The following is a 23,809-nucleotide window of genomic DNA, read 5'->3' on the forward strand; positions in this document are numbered from 1 at the left end:
GACAGCACTGGTTTATGGAATTCGGCAGGCCCAAATACTGGGGTGGATAGCCATTCCATTCCCCAGGGGATCTTCCCAACCCAGGGATCAAACCCACGTCTCCTGCATTGCAGGCAGATTCTTTACCAGCTTAGCCACCTGACCTCCTGACCTTGAGAATTCTGTATGCAGGTCAGGAAGCAAAGATTAGAACTGGACACAGAACAACAGACTGGTTCCAAACAGGGAAAGGAGTATGTCAAGGCTGTATATTATCACACTGCTTATTTAACTTATATGCAGAGTACATCATGAGAAGTACTGGGCTGAATGAAGCACAAGCTGGAATCAAGATTGCCGGGAGAAATATCAATAACCTCAGATATGCAGATAATACCGCCTTTAGGGCAAAAAGTGAAGAACTAAAGAGCCTCTTGATGAAAGTGAAAGAGGAGAGGGAAAGAGTTGGCTTAAAGCTCAACATTCAGAAAACAAAGATGATGGACCAGAGGTCCCATCACTTCATGGCAAATAGATGGGGAAACAGTGGAAACAGTGGCAGACTTTATTTTGGGGGGCTCCAAAATCACTGCAGATGGTGATTGCAGCCATGAAATTAAAAGATGCTTATTCCTTGGAAGAAAAGTTATGACCAACCTAGATAGCATATTCACAAGCAGAGACATTACTTTGCCAACAAAGGTCTGTCTAGTCAAAGCTATGGTTTTTCTAGTAATCATGTATGGATGTGAGAGTTGGACCATAAAGAAAGCTGAGCCCTGAAGAATTGAGGCTTTTGAACTACAGTGTTAGAGAAGACTCTTGAGAGTCCCTTGGATTACAAGGAGATCCAACCAGTCCATCCTAAAGGAGACAATCCTGGATATTCATTGGAAGGACTGATGCTGAAGCTGAAACTCCAATACTTTTGCCACCTGATGCAAAGAACTGACTCATTGGAAAAGACCCTGATGCTGGGAAAGATTGAAGGCGGGAGGAGAAGGCAATGACAGAGGATGAGATGGTTGAATAGTATCACCAACTCAATGGACATGAGGTTGAGTAAATTCTCTGGGAGTTGATAGTGGACAGGGAGGGCTGGTGTGCTGCAGTCCACAGGGTCACAAAGAGTTGGACATGACCGAGTGACAGAACTGAACTGATCCAAGGACAAGGCTGTGGTTTGGATCTGGAGACCAATGCAACGCCCCTTCTCAATCTATATGGGTGCCAGTGGGTGTGTCAGCATATGCTAATATATTACAATGAGCATATTACAAGACTCCTGGGCTAGTGCAAGTCAGCTATGTCACCATCTTGGGCCTAGGTGATTCTAAACAGTTCTTGTTTCTTCTCTTTGCAGCTTCCTTCTGAAACTTAGATAAAAGTAATTGGTCTCCATTTGAGAGAGGGGCAGGGATGTGATTTTGGAGTGACAGCCTTACATTACCAGTAAGCAACAGGATATTAAGGAGGCTTTCTGTAACTAAAGTGCCATTTTTTCCATTGAAATAAAATGCACATATAAAATTTATCATCTTTTAAAACTGTACAAATCAGTGGTTTTTACTATATTCATAAAGCTGTAGAGCTATCAACCACTATTTAATTCTAGAACATTTCTATCATCCCAAAAAGAAGGCACATTCTGATTGCCAGCTATTTTCTGTTCTTCTCTCTGGTAACCATTAGTATATTCTTTAGTAGTTTGCCTATTCTGGACATTGTGTATAAATGGAGCCATATACATCATGTGGTCTTTTGTGCCTGACTTCTTTCATTTAGCATGTTTCTAAGGTTCATGACATAGCATGTATGAGTACTTCATTCCTTTTTATGATCAAATAATATTCCATTATTTGAATATACCACATGTTTATTCATTTATCAGTTGACAGACATTTGAGTTGTTTCCACTGTTTGAAAGAAAAATGGTGGTGTGAACATTTGTGTACAAGTTTTTATGTGAACACATGTTTTCAGTTCTCTTGGGTATATACATGGGAGTAGAAATGCTGGGTCATGGGATAACCCAAAGGTTAGCTTTTTTTTCTAATTAATTAATTTCTTTTTGGCTGGGTCTTTGTTCCTATGTGAGGGCTTCCTCTACTTATAGTGCATGAGCTTCTCATTGTGGTGGCTTCTCGTTGCAGAGCACAGGCCCTAGGGCATGATGGCTCAGTGGTTGTGGTGCATGGTTTTTGTTGCCCCACGGCACATGGAATCTTTCCAGATCAGGGATCACACTCATGTCCCCTGGATTGACAGGAGGATTCTTAACCATTGGACAATCAGAAAAGTCCGATAATTAGCCTTTTAAGGAACCACCAAACTGTTTTCCACAGCAGCTGCACTATTTTTACTTTGCTACAAGCAGTGTATGTAAGGGTTCCAATTTCTCCACCAAAGTGACATGATCAGCACTTGGCTCCACATATTACAGCTAATGCAGAATTATACAGCACAGCAGGTTTCATTGTAAAATCCTGTCCAGCAGTCTCCTGGCAGAGACAGTGTTTCTTTCTGGAACTCAACGATGGTTTCTGAAGTAATGTGATGCAAAGAGCTACCTGGACACATCCTTGGCCTGTGATGTTTTTTGCCTGAGGGCAGCCTGCTGGGATGGTCAGGCTGCAGGATGGGTGAGTCCAGCCCCAGCCCATACAGGGTGCTGACAATCATCCTATGCTGGCCACCTCCAAACAAAGTTAATAACTTCAGGCCTTTGGAGGCTCCACACAAGAGCCATTTTAGGATAAATTTGGCTCCTAAGATTGCTAAAACTTTTAATCTCTAAAGAGTAAGTAAAGAGGATTCAAGGAAATGTAAAACATGCTTTAATATCTCATACCTAACTTTACTGAGGAATGTTAAAAAATGAATTTCCCATTTGGGGCTTTCAGCTGAAGCATCATTTCTCTTGCTATTTTATTACTTACAGTATTCTCTTCACTTCCTCTGTAATTTATATAGATTTTTGTTTGCAATTTAAATTGAATCTCTTTTATTTTAATGAGGATATGAAATAGGAAGATATGGCAATGATAATAACTTCCATCTCCAATATTACTGCCATATATACTCTTTAAAAATAACTTTCTTAGTCTGAAAAATCTAGGGCAAGGTCATTTTTGTGCTGTACCTGCTTTATCAGTCTATGTGGTTATCTTTAAATGTCCCCAAATATGAGAGGTCCCAAGAGTCATCTTTTTTTTAATGGTTGAAACGTATCTACTGAAAATGGGTTTTTTTAATTGGAACTTGCCACTTTTCCTACCACAGTAATGGGAGTTTACTGAATGGGAAGCAATTTCGGCACTTAAATGTGCTGATGTTTTGTTTCTTAATCACTTTAATGAGTTTCATACAACTAGAAATGGAGTAGAATTTTCAGTGGAAATATAATTAAATGGAAAAGTCATTTCCTATACTTGTAATTTCCACCTGATCATTTCTTTATTCACCTCCACAGAATATCTGCCTTATAGGCTTATGTCATCAGTGTTAGTCACTCAGTCATATCTGAATCTTTGCGTCCCCATGGACATAGCCCACCAGCCTCCTCTGTCCATGCAATTTCCAGGCAAGAATACTGGAATGGGTTGCCATTTCCTTCTCAAGGCGATCTTCCCAACGCAGGGTTTGAACCCAGGTCTCCTGCATTGCAGGCAGATTATTTTCTGTCTGAGCCACCAAGGAATGTAGCGATATTTTAATACCCATTAACTTGCATAGTTCACTCAGGTCATGAAAGCTGAAAACAACAAAAATACATAATAAGTTTTCTTACAAATCAAGTGCAGCAAGACAAAGTATAACTTCAAAACCACAATTTTTCTTTTTTAAGGCTGATATGTTTACAACTTTATCTAATTTTGCTTGAATTGCCAATGTCTTACCTATATCCAGATTGGTGTTTTAATTATGCCTTTTCAATCTGGACTGCTTGAGAAGGCAATGGCAACCCACTCCAGTACTCTTGCCCTGCAAATCCCATGGATGGAGAAGCCTGGTAGGCTGCAGTCCATGGGGTCGCTCGGAGTCGGACACGACTGAGCGACTTCACTTTCACTTTTCACTTTCATGCATTGGAGAAGGAAATGGCAACCCACTCCAGTGTTCTTGCCTGGAGAATCCCAGGGACGGGGGAGCCTGGTGGGCTGCTGTCTCTGGGGTCGCACAGAGTCGGACACGACTGAAGCAACTTAGCAACAGCAGCAGCAGCAATCTGACCTGCTTAAGACTGTTCTCAGGGACAACAGTAACATGAGTCAGTAAAAACTGTAAAAGATCTTTGGAAATGCTCGTGTTCGAATGATTTTGCTGAGAAGCAGTAAACGAGAAAGTTTTACCATTTTGCATTGTGATACCAACACATAAAAGGCCACTGATTTTGTTTAATTTGTTCTAATTATTTAAATGTAGTTCAGTTCAGTTCAGTCGCTCAGTCGTGTCCGACTCTCTGCGACCCCATGAATCGCAGCACGCCAGGCCTCCCTGTCCATCACCATCTCCCGGAGTTCACTCAGACTCAGTCCATAGAGTCAGTGATGCCATCCAGCCATCGCATCCTCTGTCGTCCCCTTCTCCTCCTGCCCCCAATCCCTCCCAGCATCAGAGTCGTTTCCAATGAGTCAACTCTTCGCATGGGTGGCCAGAGTACTGGAGTTTCAGCTTTAGCATCATTCCTTCCAAAGAACACCCAGGACTGATCTCCTTCAGAATGGACTGGTTGGATCTCCTTGCAGTCCAAGGGACTCTCAAGAGTCTTCTCCAACACCACAGTTCAAAAGCATCAATTCTTCGGCGCTCAGCCTTCTTCACAGTCCAACTCTCACATCCATACATGACCACTGGAAAAACCATAGCCTTGACTACACAGACCTTTGTTGGGAAAGTAATGTCTCTGCTTTTGAATATGCTATCTAGGTTGGTCATAACTTTCCTTCCAAGGAGTAAGCGTCTTTTAATTTCATGGCTGCAGTCACCATCTGCAGTGATTTTGGAGACAAAAAAAATAAAGTCTGACACTGTTTCCACTGTTTCCCCATCTATTTCCACTGTTTCCCCATCTATTTCCACTGTTTCCCCATCTATTTCCCATGAAGTGACGGGACTGGATGCCATGATCTTCATTTTCTGAATGTTGAGCTTTAAGCCAACTTATTCACTCTCCACTTTCACTTTCATCAAGAGGCTTTTTAGTTCCTCTTCACTTTCTGCCATAAGGGTGGTGTTATCTGCATATCTGAGGTTATTGATATTTCTCCCAGCAATCTTGATTCCAGTTTGTGTTTCTTCCAGTCCAGCATTTCTCATGATGTACTCTGCATATAAGTTAAAGAAGCAGGGTGACAATATACAGCCTTGACGTACTCCTTTTCCTCTTTGGAACCAGTCTGTTGTTCCATGTCCAGTTCTAACTGTTGCTTCTTGACCTGCATACAGATTTCTCAAGAGGCAGGTCAGGTGGTCTGGTATTCCCATCTCTTTCAGAATTTTCCACAGTCTATTGTGATCCACACAGTCAAAGGCTTTGGCATAGTCAATAAAGCAGAAATAGATGTTTTTCTTTTTAGAATGGATTATTGAAATAACTTCATTTGTAAGTTTGGTATATTGCTTTTGAGAATCTAGCAGGCATTTTGGAAAGGTGGTACTTTTTTTTAATCTTAAATGTGAAACTTGCAGGTTTTATATTTCAGTGTGCAACTTGTTGACAGGCTCACTATGCATTTAATTAATATAGTCCAGTTGGATTTACTTAAATGCACATTGGGGAAAATAGTTTTAGGCTTGTGATTAGATAAGTAGTTTAAAGCCAAGTCAGTCTCAACTCGTCTTTTTTTTTTTTTTTTTTTGACCGTGCCAAGTGGCATATCAGATCTTAGTTCCCCAGCCAGGGATTAAACCTGCACCTCCTGCAGTGGGAGTGTGGAGTCTTACCCACTGCACAGCTAGGAAAATCCTTCCTTTTTTTTTTAAGTAATTTATTTGTCTGCACTCAGTCTTTCTAGTTGCAGAGAGTGGGGGGCTACTCTCTAGTTGAGGTGCTTGGGCTTCTCTCTGGGGTGGCTTTCCTTGTGGAGCACGGACTTTAGGGTGCATGGGCTTCAGCAGTTGTGGCTCACAGGCTCAATAGTTGTGGCGTGGGGACTTCCTTGCTCTGCAGTATGTGGGATCTTCCTGGATCAGGGATCAAACCCATGTACCCTGCGTTGCAAGGCAGATTCTCAACCACTGGACTAGGGAACCCTCCTCCTTATGTTTTTAAATGCAAAGATCAACAGGATGGAGCTGAGGTGCAGATTTTCACTAGTGGGCCTTTTCACCTTACAGATGGAGGCAACAGCCACTTTCTCTTTAGCAAGTCTACAGCAGGGTTTCCCCTTACACCGTGAGTAGATTTGTTCTGGGTCACATCTTCTCTCTGTAAGCACTGATGACTCACATTATGTGGGAGTCATTTAATATCACTGTAATCTGTTCTTCCTGAATGACTTTTCTTATCTTTCACATGTACAGTGCAGCTATCTTGGTAACTACTAGCTTGACAAAGCTGTACATTTAGTGATGCTAACAGAAGTGTGGGGTCTGTGTCCTGCTTAGGACTCATCTGAGCTGTAGTCTCTAAAATTAGACCATAAGACCTCTCCCAAATGAGATGCTAAATGGCAAGGAACTTTGTAAACTATACTATAAACCTGTTCCAACATGAGGTTTTGGTTTTTTAAACAAATGAACCCTGAGAAAATCTTTCTGTATTTAGTCTTAATATTCATTGCCAGGTGTTTCTTGAAATACTTTCATTGCACAATGGTGTATTAAAAAGGATTTTCCATGTCTTGTATATTATGAATTACTAATCTTTTACTATTTACTAATTTATTTCCAGTGCTGCTGTTTTACTATTCTAGATGCTAGATATAATCTCAAAAGTTTTGTGGGTTCCTCAAAGTTAAACTAAAAAGCAACAGCCTTTCCAGACCAGGACTACGCAAACTCTTCATCTGGGCACTTCAGGGTCAGCTAGCAGTAATTAGGGCAAGTTGGATTGAGGTTATTACACCACAGTGCTTCCCTAAGATTAGACTCCTCTAGGCCATATGATTTAAGTAGTTTGAACACCTCAGTCATCTTTTTCTTTCCCTTATATTCCCTCTTTGAACAGATGTTTATTTAATGAAGGGCAGAAAGGAAGTGGGTAAGAGGAGAGAATTATAATGGTTAGAAAAGAACACTGAAAAGGTTATTTCGATTATACTTCTCAGGAGCTAACTAGCAAGTTAAATAAGAATTTGAATCCACCTAAATGTGGTAAAGTGGAAAATATAAAATTATCTGGAAGAGATAAAATGACAAGACCGAATCTGGGTTTAGGGACTGACAGACTTAGCAAATCGTGTATTTAAATCACCAGAATCTATGAGACTGACGCACTACCTACTGTGTTAACGAGGCACCTTGCTGCTGCTGCTGCTAAGTCACTTCAGTCATGTCCGACTCTCAGCGACCCCATGGACTGCAGCCTACCAGGCTCCTCCGTCCATGGGATTTTCCAGGCAAGAGTACTGGAGTGGGGTGCCATCACCTTCTCCACGAGGCACCTTAGATCACCAAAATTTAGAGCCATGTACATAGGTTTTCAAATGTTTGCTGAGTAAGAAAGGAAAAAAAAACATTTAGGAGGATTCTTTATTTTCCCCCTGAAGTTCTTTCTTTTTGGCTGCATCGGGTCGTAGTTGCAGCAGCAGGATCTTTTGTTTCGGCACACGGGCTTAGTTGCCCCGTGGCATGTGGCCTCTTAGTTTCCCAACCAGGGATCACCTGTCTCCCCTGCATTGGAAGGCACATTCTTGGCCACTAGACCACCAGGGAAATCCGCCCCTCCAACCCCACCTCCCGCCAATTTCCTTATGTAAAAAAGAAGACACAATATTCAAGTGATGGAATGTAAATCTTTTATTAAACAGTTGTCTTTCCACAGTAGTAAAGCTTTGGCACATACAGTATAAAAAATAATCACCAACCATAATTAGACCAGATGCCTCTTATCAACTGCATACTAAGTATCTTCAATACAGTTTTTTTTCCATATAAAAATACTGGGAAAAATTGATAAATAACAGGTAAGAAAAAGATATTTCTAGGCAATTACTAGAATCATTTGGAAAAAGTGAGTACTGTGGCTGTTCTGAATACCACAGTACAAAGGACATGCTGTTCCTACAATATTGCGGGCCAGTCAGTTAAGTGGAAGCAGAAGTGTTCAGGTAACTTTCCTACTTAAAATTTTGGTAATATCATTTCAAGACATTTTGTATCTTGGTTGGTGCATGTGCTTCCCTATGGATCCCAATCCAAATCACAAGTTAGAATCACTTCATTTAAAATACTGAGCAGCATGGAATATTTTGAAGAATAGATAACCTACTGCTCCCATGTATGAGAAAAGTCTCAAAACACTCCCAGGGTGATGCTTGGAGAAGCTGTGAGTTGAGCTGAAGCTGGAGAAGTTACTCCAGAGCAAAGGGCTTAAGAAAGGAACACACTAACATGGGGTCTGCGAACACCACTCCAGTTTGGATGGACCTTGGCAGAGATCCACGCTTGTTTCTCTGGGTTGGAAATATTACTCTCGGGAATCTTCTCTGTCAGCCTGTACATCCAAAGGCATGAAGCACTCAATTGGGCAGTTGACATTCTGTGAAAATAGAAGAGAGAAGAAAAATCAACAGCAAATACTGTAAAGCCTACAGAAGAAAAAAGGGGAAGGGTGGCTTCTCTGACAATTACTTATAGATGGGAGCATACTTCTAGCTTTAAGCACTTGAGCTAAACAGGAGATGCTCAAGAGAACCCACATTATATTACAGGATACAGTATTCTCCTCTTAGGTCATTTAAAAGAGCTTTTAAAAATGTGGTTCATTCAGAAAAAAGGTACCTATAGAAAGAGACTCCCTACTACATGCCTAATCGCCTTTTAAGGAGGAACGTGCAGGGCGCCAGTGTACTTACGGTGTTTGTTCTCTGATGGTATCTCTGGGAATACTGGTTGTAGGAGTGGGCAGTGGAGCCTTCGTTACCCGGTTCAGCCCCAGGTCTGCGGCAGTTGTCACAGCGCCAGCCCTGAGAGCAGAGGCATTTAGAAGAGGTTTAGGATAACACAAGAACATGGCAATTTAGTGCTTGTGTCGAAGAAGAATTTCAGCGCTCAAGCTGGCAGAATACAGGCAGTTTATCACAAAGGAAGTGTTGATGATGATTTCATGCATTTATAACTCAGAGAATACATTCTGGCTAGTTTCTCACGATTGTACAGCTGCCTTTGTTTATGCTTTTCCTTTTTCCTGAAATGTCCTGTAAACTCCCACGTATGCTAGGTCGCTTCAGTTGTGTCCGACTCTTTTGCGACCCTATGGACTACAGCCGCCAGGCTCCTCTGTCCATGGGATTCTCCAGGCAAGAATACCGGTGTAGACTGCCATTTCCTTCTCCAGGGGATCTTCCCAACCCAGAGATTGAATCCATGTCTCCTGCACTGGTAGGTGGGTTCTTTACCATCAGCACCACCTGGGAACCATCTGGTAAGGCTCATTCCACTCCTTTCTTAATAAGCTTTCCACACTAGATGAAGGGAGAGGTTTTCCTAGAGTCCTAGGGCTTTTAAACCCATGCCACTACTCTTGCCTGGAAAATCCCATGGATGGAGGAGCCTGGTAGACTGCAATCCATGGAGTCGTGAGGAGTCGGACACGACTGAGCAACTTCACTTTTCACTTTCATGCATTGGAGAAGGAAATGGCAACCCACTCCAGTGTTCTTGCCTGGAGAATCCCAGGGACGGAGGAGCCTGGTGGGCTGCTATCTATGGGGTCGCACAGAGTCGGACACGACTGAAGCGACTTAGCAGCAGCAGCAGGGCTTTTAAAAAGGACAAGATCACTTGGACAGACACCCTTATTTTACAGATAAGGGTAAAGAGACCCAGAGAAATGACTGGCTGTGAGGAGCCTGAAAATCACACACTGACCTGCCACCCAGCTGGGTGAATACCAGTCATGTTCTTTCACTGGGAGGTCCTGGGACTTTCCAGTCAAGTGAGCCGCCTTTTGCCTAAGTTAACCTGAGTTGGGCTTTTTTTCTTATAACTCAAAGAAACCTAAATAATACGATCACTTTCTTTTTTATATTGCCAGTTAAATATTTCAGACGTATTTCTCCAAAGCATATTCCCATAAGACATTACCAAGACAATACAGGTAAACACGTATTATAGAATCAACGAATCTTGCTTTCATATAAATGATGTACTAGTACCCACTCCTGTCTCTAGTGTTTCATTTAGCACTTTGCTTTGGAACAGGTGTCACACATGAAAGATTTTATGTGCATAAATCAAGAGGCAGAGTCTAAAGTGAGACCAAAACTGCACAACAAATTCACTCACCAGCACCCATTTATACACTGAGCACATGACTAGAAATGACTAGGTTCTGTGATCCTTATACATGTTAATAAGAGACAGAGACTTCCCCTCTACCCAACTACAAGTGGTGGGATAAGATCAGAGTAGCTTCCGGGGCTGCCCTCAGCCAGACTCCTGATGACCCTTCCCTGCTGCCAGTTTAATTTTCCTAAAAAAAAAAAAAAGAAACCCGTCTTCTATCACGTTCCCTTTCTTCTTGGGTACCTGCAACTGGCTAATACCAAAGGCATCAACTGGTGAGTCCTACCCAGGAGTGTGAGCATGTTCTTGAGCTACCAGAATTTGAAAAAGCTGTTGGTGAGGGTATGTTTTCATTGAAAAATAAAGCAATGTTATGTTCCATTGCTTTTATGTGAGTTACAAAGGCATTTTATTTTGAGATTTCGAAGATTAGAGGAAAGAACAGGACTTTGGATTAGAGGAAAGAACAGGACTTTTTTGTTATACTGAAGTAAGACATATTAGAAATGCTTGAGAAGTACTGGCATAAATAATGGCCTTGCAAGGCCCTCCATAAGTGGCCCCCACTTCTTCCCATTCAATGTCTTACCACTGACAACAGGCAGAGGGTGATTTCCCTAGAGCCCACCTGTGCCAGCTCCTTGGATCCCAGGAGGTGTGCTCTCTCTGCTTCCCTGCTGCCTCGACCACAATTTGCTCATCCTAAACCCCAGCCAGTTCATGATTCTCTTTTCCACCAAACCTTACCTGCTGACATCAGCCTACCTGGGAGTTGGATTTGTCAGACCCACTCAGAACCTGACTTACTCAGCCTGACTTTCAGTGTATACTAATTTAATTTAATGCCTCCAACTGTGTTGTTAAGATACAGGACCATCTTTCACTCTTTTTATTTGTCCCATATTCCTGAGCACAACACCAGACCTATGGCAGGCATCTATTTGGATTAAGGGAGGATATAAAGAAGTGATATTTTCTAAGATCTGGGTATTATTCAGAATATTTAACAGCTGTGTCACAGGGCACCTGCCCATCAGAATGCAGCAGGAGGCCTAGTGCTCCCCAAACATTTAACACTTTAGTTGCTGAAGAATGGAGGCAGTCTGAGAATAGAAGGTGTGGGGGAGAGGCTGAGGTTGCCAAGAAAGGGGAGAATTGGAAAGGGGTATGCAGTAGTCTTAGGTGCCAACAGGAAATGGGCACCCTTAGGAAGTGTAACTCTTAATTAGCACAGAAACCTCCCCCCTCATCTAAATAGCAAGGAGCCTGGACTATCTGGTCTTACCCGCTGGCCTCCAAAGCATGTGCAGGAGCAAATGGCACCAAGATACTCCTTCTGCCACTGTTCTCCCACGTGGTAAGTCTTCCCATCGTCATAGCACGTGGCCTCATCTACATAGACACACAAGTCAGAAGTGTTTACAGACCAATAACAATAATACAGACTTGATCCCTCTATGAGGGTGGGTTCTGTTTTTTTCCTAAGTTTGTATCATCACAGCCCACATTCCACATGTTAATAGGAATCATCCATACAAGAGGTACTGCTGTACAGATCTTAGGACAGTATTTCCAAAGACCAGATACAATGAACTAGAAAAAGTTCAATGCCAAGACAGAGATCATATTTTAAAAGTTGAATCCAAAGACTTGTAAAGCTTTCTTGTAACATTTCTCTGCAGATTATAGTCAAAATACTCAGGTCAGAGAAGTGCTAAAGTGCCCTACAATAACATTAAATCATGGCTCATTTTTTAAGCCTATCTCTGCTTTGCCAAATCAAAAGATTAACAAACCCACTGTTCACTCCTCAAGAAGATCTAAAGTCAATCATTTCCAGGGATGAGAGTTACAGCTTAGTAATGAAAAGCAGGAGTATTCAATAGGCACTAAAAATGATCTGTGGCAACGTACGAGGATCACACTTGAATTCCCCTTTTCCATTTCCAAGACACGTGCAGCTCATCATCTGGCCATTCTCTCCCTGACGATCCCACTTCTCTCCAATCTTGTAGTTCACTCCATTGTCATGGCACCATTCTGGGAGGTGGGGAAAATCAGAGGCAAGGAGTTATTGGCATTTCTGACTCACACGATGCTGAGTGAAAGGGGACATGCCCTCGAATTTTCAAAGCCCTGTATCTGGAAGGAGTAGTAAGGAAAGTTGAAGGTCACGATTCCTCTGACAAGCCACTTTTTTGGTTGGATTTTAAAATATTATCTTTGCAGCTTAACATTTTCTCGGACATTTTAAGAACCAATTTATTCCATCATAATCATTTCACAAGAATAGTCAATGACCTTCATTTGACTTCTCCCTATTAAGATTTAAAATTGGGAAGGCTAAACTAGGATTTGAGTAGATTTTTAGGAATAGATCATAGATGAAAAGTCACTTTCACAGAGATCCTGGGTACAAAGTTCAATTAACCAAAAAACAAAGATCAGTTGGCTTCTTATAAATATGAAAAGTGAAAGAATAAACCTAAATATCAAAATAAAAACCAAAATAATGATAAATCAATGGTTGTCATTCTTACAAATAAAACTGGTTCCAAGGAATATCTAAAATTCACAGTTATATATTCTTTAACTTCTATACATAAAAGATGACTTTTTAATCTTCAAAGTTTATACTAAAAGCAAACTTCAGAAGTTTGTATAACATACACAACTTATATTTTATCAACAAGTCAGTCATTCCTAAAACTTTAAAAATGTTATTCAATAATTATGACATCAAGGAAAAAAATATGTAAGTTGAGCCAAAGAATCACATAAATCAACTTACAGCTCTACTCTCATAACTGTGCCTAACTAAGTACTTACGTAGGTAATAAATACATAGACTTAAAAACAATTCAGTTTCAGAAATTAAAAACCACCTAATTGATACCAAGTGTTAAAGCTTCCAACTCCTAAACAGCAGTACGACACTTATGCAGCTCTTTGCATTTTCAAACGGTCAAGCATAGTAGTTCTGCATTGAAAAAATTAGTTGTTTTTATATTTCAGTTTGAATTAAACTGTTTCAAATACGTAAGTAAAATACTCTGAAAATCTTTAAAAAGTCTATTATGTTGTATTTTCCAGAATACAACTTTTGTATGTGTATGTAGGAGGCTTGTTATAAGGCATAATGGTTAAAACCTATAAAAATAAACCAGTTTTCAATAATAATCACATCTCCTAAAAACAAAGACCTAAATGCTAATACTAAATCTCAACGCATGATAAGCAATTCCTAGGATTATTTTAACTAAAACATATTTTAAAATATTAAAATCTCTTTTAATTAAAAATCAAATATTTTTCAACTGAAGTTGATTCTTGACTATCTACAAATGGATAATCTTTACTCTCTAGATTACTTGGCAAGGTTCAAGCTATCCAATGTGTGTATGTGTATGTATGATATCTGTGTACAGGAGATGTGAAAGAGTTAAGTGTGTGTATATACTATGATATGTGTGTATTTGGTTTGAACTGAAACAGAGTGTTTGTGAGTATAAATGTTCATCTCTTACCATGCTAAACACTAAAGATTAAGAGATTTGAGGTTTCTTTGTGTCTCTGCTACCCTTCATTAGACTTGACTCATTAAGCCTGACTTTATTCATTTATTTTAACAAGAAAACTTAAAAAATCATATTACCATTGCAAATTAATGTTTAATAGTCATATTGAAATACGACCTTTGAGATGAAGCCATATTCAACAAGTAAAATTTCCCATCATTTTTATATGATGCAAAATGTTACTTTGAGTCAAGCAATGTCCCTTCATTTGCTTCATGTTTGGAAGAAGCTTGTCTGCCAAACATGCTTCCTGGCACACTGTGCGATTGCGTGGAACTGCAAGAGATGGACAAAGCAAGCTACTCACTAGATGAATCGCATCTGAAATGACCACTGCCAAAGCCTAAGCACTGGCACGAGAGTTTAAAGCCAGAATCAGATAACCGCTCCCACTCCTCTCCAATGGCATAATGGGAGACCGTGTAGGGGTCGAAGCAGGAGTCATCTGTGGGCTGACTCAGGCCCTGGTCAACTATGGGAAGAAAAAGAGAAGGAAAAAGAGACATTTTATTATAGCTTTGGACCATAAGAAGAAAACCAAATTATCATATATGATGACTTATTCTAAACCAAAAATCCCAGTAGCATTAAGAAGCACTCCTGTGTTCCATCAGTGCATCAGCTGCTCTAACAAACAATGCTTAGATTTTGCTGGTGAACACTTGCCACAGCCTCTTTTTTGTTTGTTTGTTTGTTTGTTTGTTTGTTTTGCCACAGCCTCGTAAAAGGAATCCATCTTTCATTTTTGCCCTCAGTTCTAAAAAAAAAAACCACATCATTTCTGGTAAATGTAATTCATAGAACATGGAACAGATCATGAGGCAATTAAGAACTTCATGGGGTGCAAAGGCTGGAAATTCCTCTCCATCAGTATCTGAGTGACCTTAAGCTAGTAATATAATGTTTCTCTGCCTTTTTTCCTTCCTCAGTAATGTGGGGATAATAATAAAAATACTTCCTCCTGCTGAGGATCTTGTGAAGATCACATGCCATCATGAATTCCAGGTATTGGCCTATTGCCAACACTTAGAACATGCTCACCAAATAAAGAGTAATTATTAGAGGGCGCCTTTTGCTTTTAATGCAAAAGTCATAGCAATTTTATATACCATTAAAATGTAATCACATAAATGTGATATTCACTTTCACTGCATGTTTTGCATAATTGTGCAAAAAGCCTAGACTTTGTACATTATTGTCATAATGGTCAGACTGCTTTAGTTTATCAATAAACCCAACTGTTCCAAGTAAGAGGAAGTAGTGGAATATCAGTGACTTAGGAATCACTAATGGAATCTCTTCATGTTGTCTAAGATCCAGTCTTTTATGTTTTGTGAAAGCTGATTTTAAAATAAACTGTGCAAATAAAGCATGCTTCAATTCAGTCTCTAAAAATTAAATAAACTAACTTCTGTGACTTTGAATACCACTGCGTACATTTCTTTTCACAGTGCAAAAACAAAAAACTCAAAAGCAATAATATTTGAAGTGCCTAATATTTTGAAAGGGATCAAACTGGAAGAAAATAAGAGTTTTGTTAAAACTAAGACATCTGAAATGTCTCAGAGCTGGGAGAACCTGGCTAGAATGCAGAATATTGCTGTTGGTAATAAGTCAGAAGGAAAAATGGAAGGAACTTAAACTAAGAGGGTTTCAATAACCCTCCTAAAAATAACCAGAAGTAAAGTTTTGGAGATGGAATCTTTTTAAAAAATGATGAGGAAAAAGCACAAAGTCCTTTGTGCTCTTAAAAATTCCTTTCACGTGGCATTCTACTAGCAAAACCACATGAAGCAAAAGGTATGCATTAAATGGATATATAATTCAATAAGCATAAAATGATCCACCACCCCTCAAAAAAAAAAATTCAACTGCTAATTTAGAGGAGTTTATATGTAAAAGAACACAGTCATCTATCAAATGAGAAAGAAGGCTGAGGTTAAGTATCTGGCCATAGGAATAAAGCCTATCACTGGGCGGATAGAATTTAGGGTTAGGGAATAGAGAACTCTCCGGCAGGAAGATTCATGGTTCTGATTATTTCTCTATTTCATGTTTCTGGTGAATCTTTAGCTGTCGCAGTTTGAAAAGCTACCTGATACACTACTGGTTTAAAAGGACTTTCTAGGGAATTCCCCAGTAGTCCAGTAGTTAGGCCTTGGCACTTTCACTGCCATGGCCTGGGTTCAATCCCTGGTCAGGGAACTAAGATCCTGCAAGCCACAAGGCATGGCCAAAAAATGAAAACAAACAAATATCCAGGTGCTATAAAGAAGAGTCAATGACCATTTAACCTCTATTGCAGTTTTGGGCCTCTATAGTCATGAAATATCGGCTAGAATCTGCCTGCCAACACATGAGATGCAGGTTCAATCAATCCCTGAGTCAGAGCCCCTAGTATTCTTGCCTGGGAAATCCCATGGACAGAGGAGCTTGATGGACTACAGTCCATGGGGTCACAAAGAGTCAGACACAGGTGAGTAACTGAGCATATACACACAATCATGAAATAATGTGGGAATAAGGGAGCTCTTTGGACAGAAATGGGCTATGTTGGTAGCATTTTACATCAGGAATAAAACCCAGCAGGCACTGATATATGCAGATAAGGAATTTCCTTTACAGGTAATCATCAGGACTTCCCTGGTAGCTCAGATGGTAAAGAATCTGCCTGCAATATGGGAGACCTGGGTTCCAGGTTCAATCCCTGGGTTGGGAAGATCCCCTGGAGAAGGGAATGGAAACCCACTCCAGTATGCTTGCCTGGAGAATTCCACGGACAGAGGAGCCAGGTGGGCTACAGCCCATGGACTTGCAAAGAGTCAGACATGACTGAAGCAAGTAACACTTTCACTTTCAATCCTTTCAGTACTTAAACATTACTCAGGAGCAACAACCTAGTAAGATGAAGAGGGTCTGGCAATAGAGATCTGGAGACTTGTGTCCTGTGTCACACCCGGTACTCACAGCTCGAACTCAGAGTGTTGGACTAAACAATATTTGAAGTCCCTTCCAGGCCTATCACCAAATCATGTTTGAGACTCTCTTTCTTATTCTTATTTATTTTACAAACATACTAGGATACTTTGAGGGGAAAAAGGATGGAATTTAAAGCTGCTCATTTTCTTCATGGAATTATTTCCCAAAGTCAAAAGACAAAAACAGGAAAAGAACAGTCACTTGAAGCAGCATCACTGGGCTGGTCCACAGTGTGCCCGAATAACCTGGACATTCACATACCAGAATTGCCCACGGTAACCACCTCCTCGCGAACCTTCTGCCTCTGCTGGTCTTTTACTGCCTCCACTATGATGTTGTAGGTGGCCCCTCTGGTGAGGCCCGTCAAGGTGGCACTAGCAGAGGTTCCAGGAACTCGGAACTGCAATGATTAGCACATCCAAAGAGGGGGAGAAAGTGTTATAGTGAGGAATTGACACGACTTCCCCTATTCTTTTCTCAATAACCCCTACTGTGTAAACAAGCAAAGGGAGACAAATACAAATGGAGAGTGCAAAGGTCCCAACCAATCAGGGAGCGAAATGGAACTTAAGTGAGGGGTCGTTTCTATCTGCCAGATTTTCCTGCCCTAAATCTACCCTGTGAGCGCCATAGTTACCAGGAACCCTCACTAATTCTAGAGACAGCCTCCGCTTCGCTTTACTTTAGCTGCAAGTCTGGGCAAGCCCGGTGGAAGCCTGGGCCATCCCGCCTCACATAAAAGGGGGACACTGTGCTATGTGGGGGACATTCATCCTACCCAGTGGCATCTGACTCCAACATGGGGTCCTTCAAACACTTTGTTTAATGGGCAAATCCTCAAACTCCTATTTCTAAGCTCATAAGTCTTCAGTTTTTAAAATTCTGCCACTTTCTAAAACTAAGAAAACAGTAAAAACTGATATCAGCAAAACAAATTAAAGAGAAATTTCAGTCAGCGAATCAATCACTTATAGGCACAGCTTCAGCCGAGGTCTTTCTCCTTTGACATATGGTAGATAATGGGATTTGATTCTTCAAGGACAAACCATAATGATAGCATTTGAGCCCTTCCTAAACAAAAGTCAATTCAGGTTAAGATCTCTCTCTCTCTTCTAAGATCATTTCTTTGTCTATATTACTGTGGAACCTCAAACAATTGAGAGTAACAGAAGTAATTTATTCTCTCCACTAAACAAAAGCTAATGACACTGTCTGGTACATCTCTTAAAGTAGAGTCATCTTGAGATTAAAAAAAAAAAATCAGGACTTAAAGGGATAAATGTATACGTATAGCTCATTCACTTTGCTGTACAGCAGAAACTAATACAACACTGTAAAGCAATTAAACTCCAATAAAAAATATCAAGACTTATGCACATCACATTTCTAAGAGGTCCTAGAAGTAGGGTCACTGGACATCAGAGCTCTGGTCATTTCAGTAGCCTAGCTTACTTTTTCCCCAAGTGTCCCAGAAGTAAAAGGAAACATGAGTTACCTGTAAGGGTTCTTCATCAATGCCAACTGGATGACATGAAATGATATACTCAGAGCTTTCCTGGAATGGGGTCCATGAGATGGTTGTCTGAGAGAGAGCTTCTTGTCCTGTAGAAGCATTTGGATTGAGTCCCACAACATGAGGGTAGAGATGATGGTCTACGTCTCCCCTGGGGACATGACCAATTTGGATCTCCTCATTTACATTCGGCGGATACGGTCTTGGCCTATGCCTTACGGGGGTGGCCGTTGTGGGCGGTGTGGTTCGCCTAAAACCATGCTCCTCAAAGATCATTTGTTGCCCAAGACTGGGCTGCTGACCAGAAGTGCCGGGAAGCTGAATACCGTTTCCAGTGTCATACCCAGGGTTGGTGATGAAAGGGGTCTTTTGAACTGTGGAGGGAACATCCAAGATCTCTGGTCCATGAAGATTGGGGTGTGGAAGGGTTACCAGCTGGGGGAGCTCATCTAGCCAAGAGAGGTTAGAGCCAAAAAAGCAAAGCGTGTTAAGCTCCCAGAAGTAGCCTCAGGAAGTCATTATCAATTCAGGCAACAACAACTATTTTACAATCTAATCAAAGCTCCAGAAAAATTAGCAGTTCTTAAATACAAAACACTTTTTTTCCCCAGAAAGAAATCTTTATGATTTTTCTCAAAGTTTTCTTTATCGTTTAGAAGGAAAAAAAGTGTTAGTATGAATTTATCATACAAAGCTTTGAAACGCTAAGCCACATAAAAGCTGCCTCTGCTCGAATTAAGCCTAATGGAACTGAAATATGCAGGCTTTTTCCCCCTCTTTCTCACTTGAGAATCATGTTATAATGACTAGAATCTAGACTAATTATATCAGCATCTGAAGTATGAGAATATCAGAGGTTTGGTGCAGTAGTTTTTCATCATTTGAAATGTTAAGAATAGGTTAAAACACATAACATAAAATTCATTTAAAAATTCTATCAGCATAAATAAAGCATTTTCTTCAAATTAAACTGAAATTGGATAAAAAGTAAGACATTATTTAGTTCAAGGTTCAGAAACCAAATAGTAAATAAAGACAAATGAGAAAGAGTTTTCTCTTCCCTCCCCACTTTTTATAAAAACACTTTTAACTCCAAAAGAATATACAGACCAACAGCAATGATTGAAACTTGGCTTTTACATTCTAATATCTGGTTTGAACTTTCTAAAGATGAATAAAAGGTCTTTATATTAACTGGCTAGGAAAAAAATGAAACTGAACTCTGAAGATGGTCAGGTCATTCTCGCTATCAAAAAGCACAACATACATGCTAGGCTGTTAGAGGAAAAAAAGTTCCATGATAAATACATCAAAACCTGGAGCATTTTTTCACTGCAAGATAAATCGTCTGTAATTAGTTTTGTCATGGCCAGCTCCCCATTACCCAGAAGGTGCTCGTTACCTGTCTTTTTCCTCCCAATCAAAGGCTCACTCTTCTGATTGTTCTTGAGGGCAATGACTTGGATTGTGTACTCTGTTCCTGGTTCCAGACCTGATGGAAGGACAAATCATTACATCTGTGGGCTCAGCTCATCAAATGGAAGTTGATCTCTGAAGCAAGCATCCTTTCTTCAGCTGGTCGCCAGCCTCTTGATAGGCAATGGAGACTTTGCTTTGCCTCTGTAAACACTCAAATACTCTGTATACAATGGGCACTTAGCAAATTAATTATCTTCCTTTCAAATCTGACACCCGAATAAGCACTTTAACTTCTCTGGGGTATTCTTTTAACATGTTGTCTCATCTGCTCTGTGAATTCAAGAAAACCTATCAGCATTGTACACTGCCAGCGAAATACACATTTAGAAGCAATCAGTGCAGACTGCATACATCAATCTACTTAGTGCCTAGGCCAGACCATTCTCAGTGGCAGGATCAATGAAAAGTCAGACTACAGAACAGTGCTCTGCAGAAAGAATGTTCACTCTTTGTGTGGTCCTGGTAGGAAGTATCCAAATCAATGCCTTCCATATCTGATTCTGTTTTCCTAACTCCAAAGTTTCTAAAAAAGCAGTGTTTCCTGGTACCTGTGTGTTCTATAGGATATTTTAAGTCAAGATGATACCCTATATACACAGTTTTAATTTCTTGGACAAAAATGATACCAGAGGCCTATGATCTCTTATTCCCCATCCCAAGCACACTCTCCAGTATGAGTGAGAATCAATTTGCTTCAAGACCTATCCTGAGAAACTGGATAATGAAGGCCATGAGAGGTGGCACTCTGGCAAATCTTCTAGCTTATCTTTCTTTAGGTTGCCAAGTAAGAGAACAGCATCAGCATTTGGTAGTTTGCTTTGAAAAATGTCTTTTTCTAGGAAGAACTGATATGTGTTTGGCAAACATTCAGCAAATAAAAAGATTCCAGAATACCATCATGACAGTACTGAAGTTATTGCATTTTCATGAATTCATGACTTCTGAGATGTATTGCGCTTAACAGCTCCTGTGTAGAGAATGCCCTCTGAAGTTATCAGAAATGGGCTTCTTGATCTGATGGTAGAGCACCAAAGACACAGCTGCAGTCTGCTAAGCACTTTGTGTGTCCCAAAGAGTAAAAAGGAAAATGGTAGCATGGATGCAGCAATACCAGTAATAGTAGCTTCTGTGACACCAGGGCGGGGCCGAGGGACCACTTCTCTAGGAGGGGACCCAGGCTTCTCGTACTTGATGATGTAACCAGTAATCCTGGCACGGGGTGGCTGCCATGATACCAGCAGGGAGTTGGGTGTGGTGGCCAGGAAACGCAGGTTGGATGGTGCATCAATGGCTAAAAGAAAACAAAATTAGGTCTCTTTAAGAAAATGAATAAACATTTATTCATTTTCCTAGACTTTAAAAATGGACTTGAGAGAATCTAAGAATTCTATAAACTGTAAAAATGATTCACTGTGATCTTAATACAGAAGTATCAACCTCATTTTTGTAGCTCAAGTCCACATGACTGATCACACATACATATAAAGGGGCATTTCTTCAGTAGAAAGTGTAGTTACCAGTGGAGGCATCGATGACCACAGGGGAGCTCCGGGCATTGTCATTCAAGGTGTACAAGTGGATCTTGTAGTCAGTACCAGGTTGTAAACCTGAAATTGGTAAAGAGATGATTTTTATCTGATCTCCATTAACTAGGAAAATTTTCAAACTCATCTGTGATTTTCATGATTCCTCCAATCATTGCCTACTTATACAAACCACTAAAGTGGTTCAAACTGAATAAATTAGAGCATGGTATGGGTGTTAACTGTCCATGAGAAATATATATCAAAAGAAAGGCACTGATGCACACAAAGACACTTCCTAAAATAAATTTTAAAATACAAAAATGCTGTGTTAAAAGTGGCCATTTTGGTGATAAATAGGGGTGAGGACCTATTATCTGTGTTTTAATCTGATGGTCACTGGTTGGTAACTGGGATCAGAACTTTAAATCTCAAAAAGTTCTAAACTGACCCAGATATTAAACATTCTCTGACAACTTTGATCTCTGTGAAATAGTACTGTTTCCTTTTTAAATTTAATTTTGCTTTATAATCTACATAAATGTTAAGAACTATACATTCTTTCTGAGTTTCTTTTGGATTTCAAGCATTTGTATAATTTTCTTTTTTCATAAGAAAGGGTTCATTGGTGAAAGATCAAATTTGATGAAAGGGACTTATGCCATTTCTCTGGCAAACATTAGCAAAACCAGGCATTTACAGAACAAAATTTTTAATCACAGGATGAAAACAGGTTGTAAACAATAGAGCTGGGTTATCATAAAACACTGAAGATAAATTTAATCAGTGTAAGTGGTAGAAAAACTAATAAGCTAATTTATGTTGTGAATTGCAGTTAACAAATGTGGTCAGAAGCGTGGTTTCTCAGACCTGTGATGGTGTAACTTCTGACATCTGGCCTGATGGTTCTCTGAATTGGAGTCTGTCCATTTGCTGGGATAGCATCAACTTGGAAGCCGGTGATCGTCTCAGTCTTAGTTCTCCAGCTAATGGTGATGGTGGTCTCGGTAGCATCTGTCACACGGGCCCTTCTTGGAGGGCTGACATCTGCATGGGGTGATAGCCATAGATTAGTATTAGTGCCTGGCTGGCTCATATAGTTAAGGTTTTGATACTAAATTTTTTTTTATATACCAAATATATCCATTTTTATATATTACTAATAATGTGTAGATTTTCTCCTGTGGCAACCAGAGAGAAAAGCTGCCAGTAATCAGGAAAAAAGAAAATATTCACCTCGTGTATCTGTTTTTTTGAGAAATGAAAAGCTTTACAGATATGGCCAGTGTTTTCCAAGGCTGGCTTTAGATATCTATAAATACCTCAGCAAATGTTGAAATTATTATCACAATATAAAATATATGTAGTAACATAAGGAAGGTATATATATTATACATGTGTATATAATATATATATAATAATACATTGCTAGTATTTTGTCATTCTTATAAGGATTCATATTTTTTCTCAACAGATATGATGCCATCCCTGCTTTGTAGATCAGAAAACTTTGACACTTGATTTGATTTCTGAAAGAGAATAACTGTGGGTTATTGATATGGCAGAAAACTAGAATCTGGGCCGCCACTGTCTAATACTCACTACACTGTTAAGATACAACAGAAGCCGGCATGCCCTCCCCAACCTTCACTCTATGAAAACAAATTCTAACCAGTAGAACATAACCTAAGTGTAAGTCCTAGTTCGTTGCACTAACACTATCACACCATGATTCTATGTATGTGCCAGTACACCACTTTCTGGAGAGGGCCACAGAAGTAACTCAAAAAGATGGGTAAGCTAATCAATTTCCAAACCGGGAATCAATCCATTGTGAACTTAGTGATCTAGAAAGCATTTGCCATTCTTTAATTTTTGTTTATAAAGAATGTTAATCAACACTAAAAAGTTTGATTACTCACTCTCCAGAGTTGTAACAACTCCCTGAGCCGGTCTGCTTGTCAAAGTGTCCTTAAGAGCATAGACACTCACTTCATATTTGGTGGCAACCTAGAAAGAAGGGCACGGTAAGCTTCAACAATGAGATATTCTGAAGCCCGGGAATTTTCACTCCAGCATTCAAAAAAATGCAATGGTTAGAAAAGAAAAAGACAAAGCTAGCGAAAACCACAGACATTCTTAGCTTAATTTGCAGATGATCAACAACATATTTAACTACATGAATTTAAAAATGTATTTAGGGTTAAGCCCAAGTAAGCTATAATTCAGTTATTTCCACTCAGCTGACACAAAATGAGGAAAATGCTATTAGCCTGTTTTCTCCTTTGTGACTTGAAAGGTGCAAA

At 40.0% G+C, this 23,809-nt stretch overlaps 1 protein-coding gene across 12 annotated transcripts in view; it reads right to left on the bottom strand.

The window, feature by feature from the left end:
* Positions 1 to 7,926: 7,926 nt before the first annotated feature.
* The window catches only part of FN1 (fibronectin 1), a 68,418-nt gene continuing 52,535 nt past the window's right edge, over positions 7,927 to 23,809 (bottom strand). For 4 of the 12 annotated variants that reach the window (XM_055573392.1, XM_055573396.1, XM_055573395.1 and 1 more), the window contains 12 exons: positions 23,426 to 23,513; positions 22,374 to 22,550; positions 21,498 to 21,587; positions 21,092 to 21,271; positions 19,904 to 19,993; positions 18,484 to 18,875; positions 17,250 to 17,388; positions 14,317 to 14,481; positions 12,346 to 12,471; positions 11,717 to 11,823; positions 9,000 to 9,110; positions 7,927 to 8,683 (listed from right to left, as the gene is read on the bottom strand). In XM_055573392.1, the coding sequence (XP_055429367.1) occupies positions 8,612 to 8,683; positions 9,000 to 9,110; positions 11,717 to 11,823; positions 12,346 to 12,471; positions 14,317 to 14,481; positions 17,250 to 17,388; positions 18,484 to 18,875; positions 19,904 to 19,993; positions 21,092 to 21,271; positions 21,498 to 21,587; positions 22,374 to 22,550; positions 23,426 to 23,513 (1,737 nt within the window). In that variant the 3' untranslated portion in view covers positions 7,927 to 8,611. Of the gene's footprint in view, positions 8,684 to 8,999; positions 9,111 to 11,716; positions 11,824 to 12,345; positions 12,472 to 14,316; positions 14,482 to 17,249; positions 17,389 to 18,483; positions 18,951 to 19,903; positions 19,994 to 21,091; positions 21,272 to 21,497; positions 21,588 to 22,373; positions 22,551 to 23,425; positions 23,514 to 23,809 lie in introns of all 12 variants that reach the window. The other 8 variants (XM_055573391.1, XM_055573394.1, XM_055573393.1 and 5 more) reach the window with 2 other exon arrangements.

Source organism: Bubalus kerabau, chromosome 3, assembly GCF_029407905.1.
Source record: "Bubalus kerabau isolate K-KA32 ecotype Philippines breed swamp buffalo chromosome 3, PCC_UOA_SB_1v2, whole genome shotgun sequence".
In the NCBI taxonomy this organism is placed as follows: domain Eukaryota; kingdom Metazoa; phylum Chordata; class Mammalia; order Artiodactyla; family Bovidae; genus Bubalus; species Bubalus kerabau.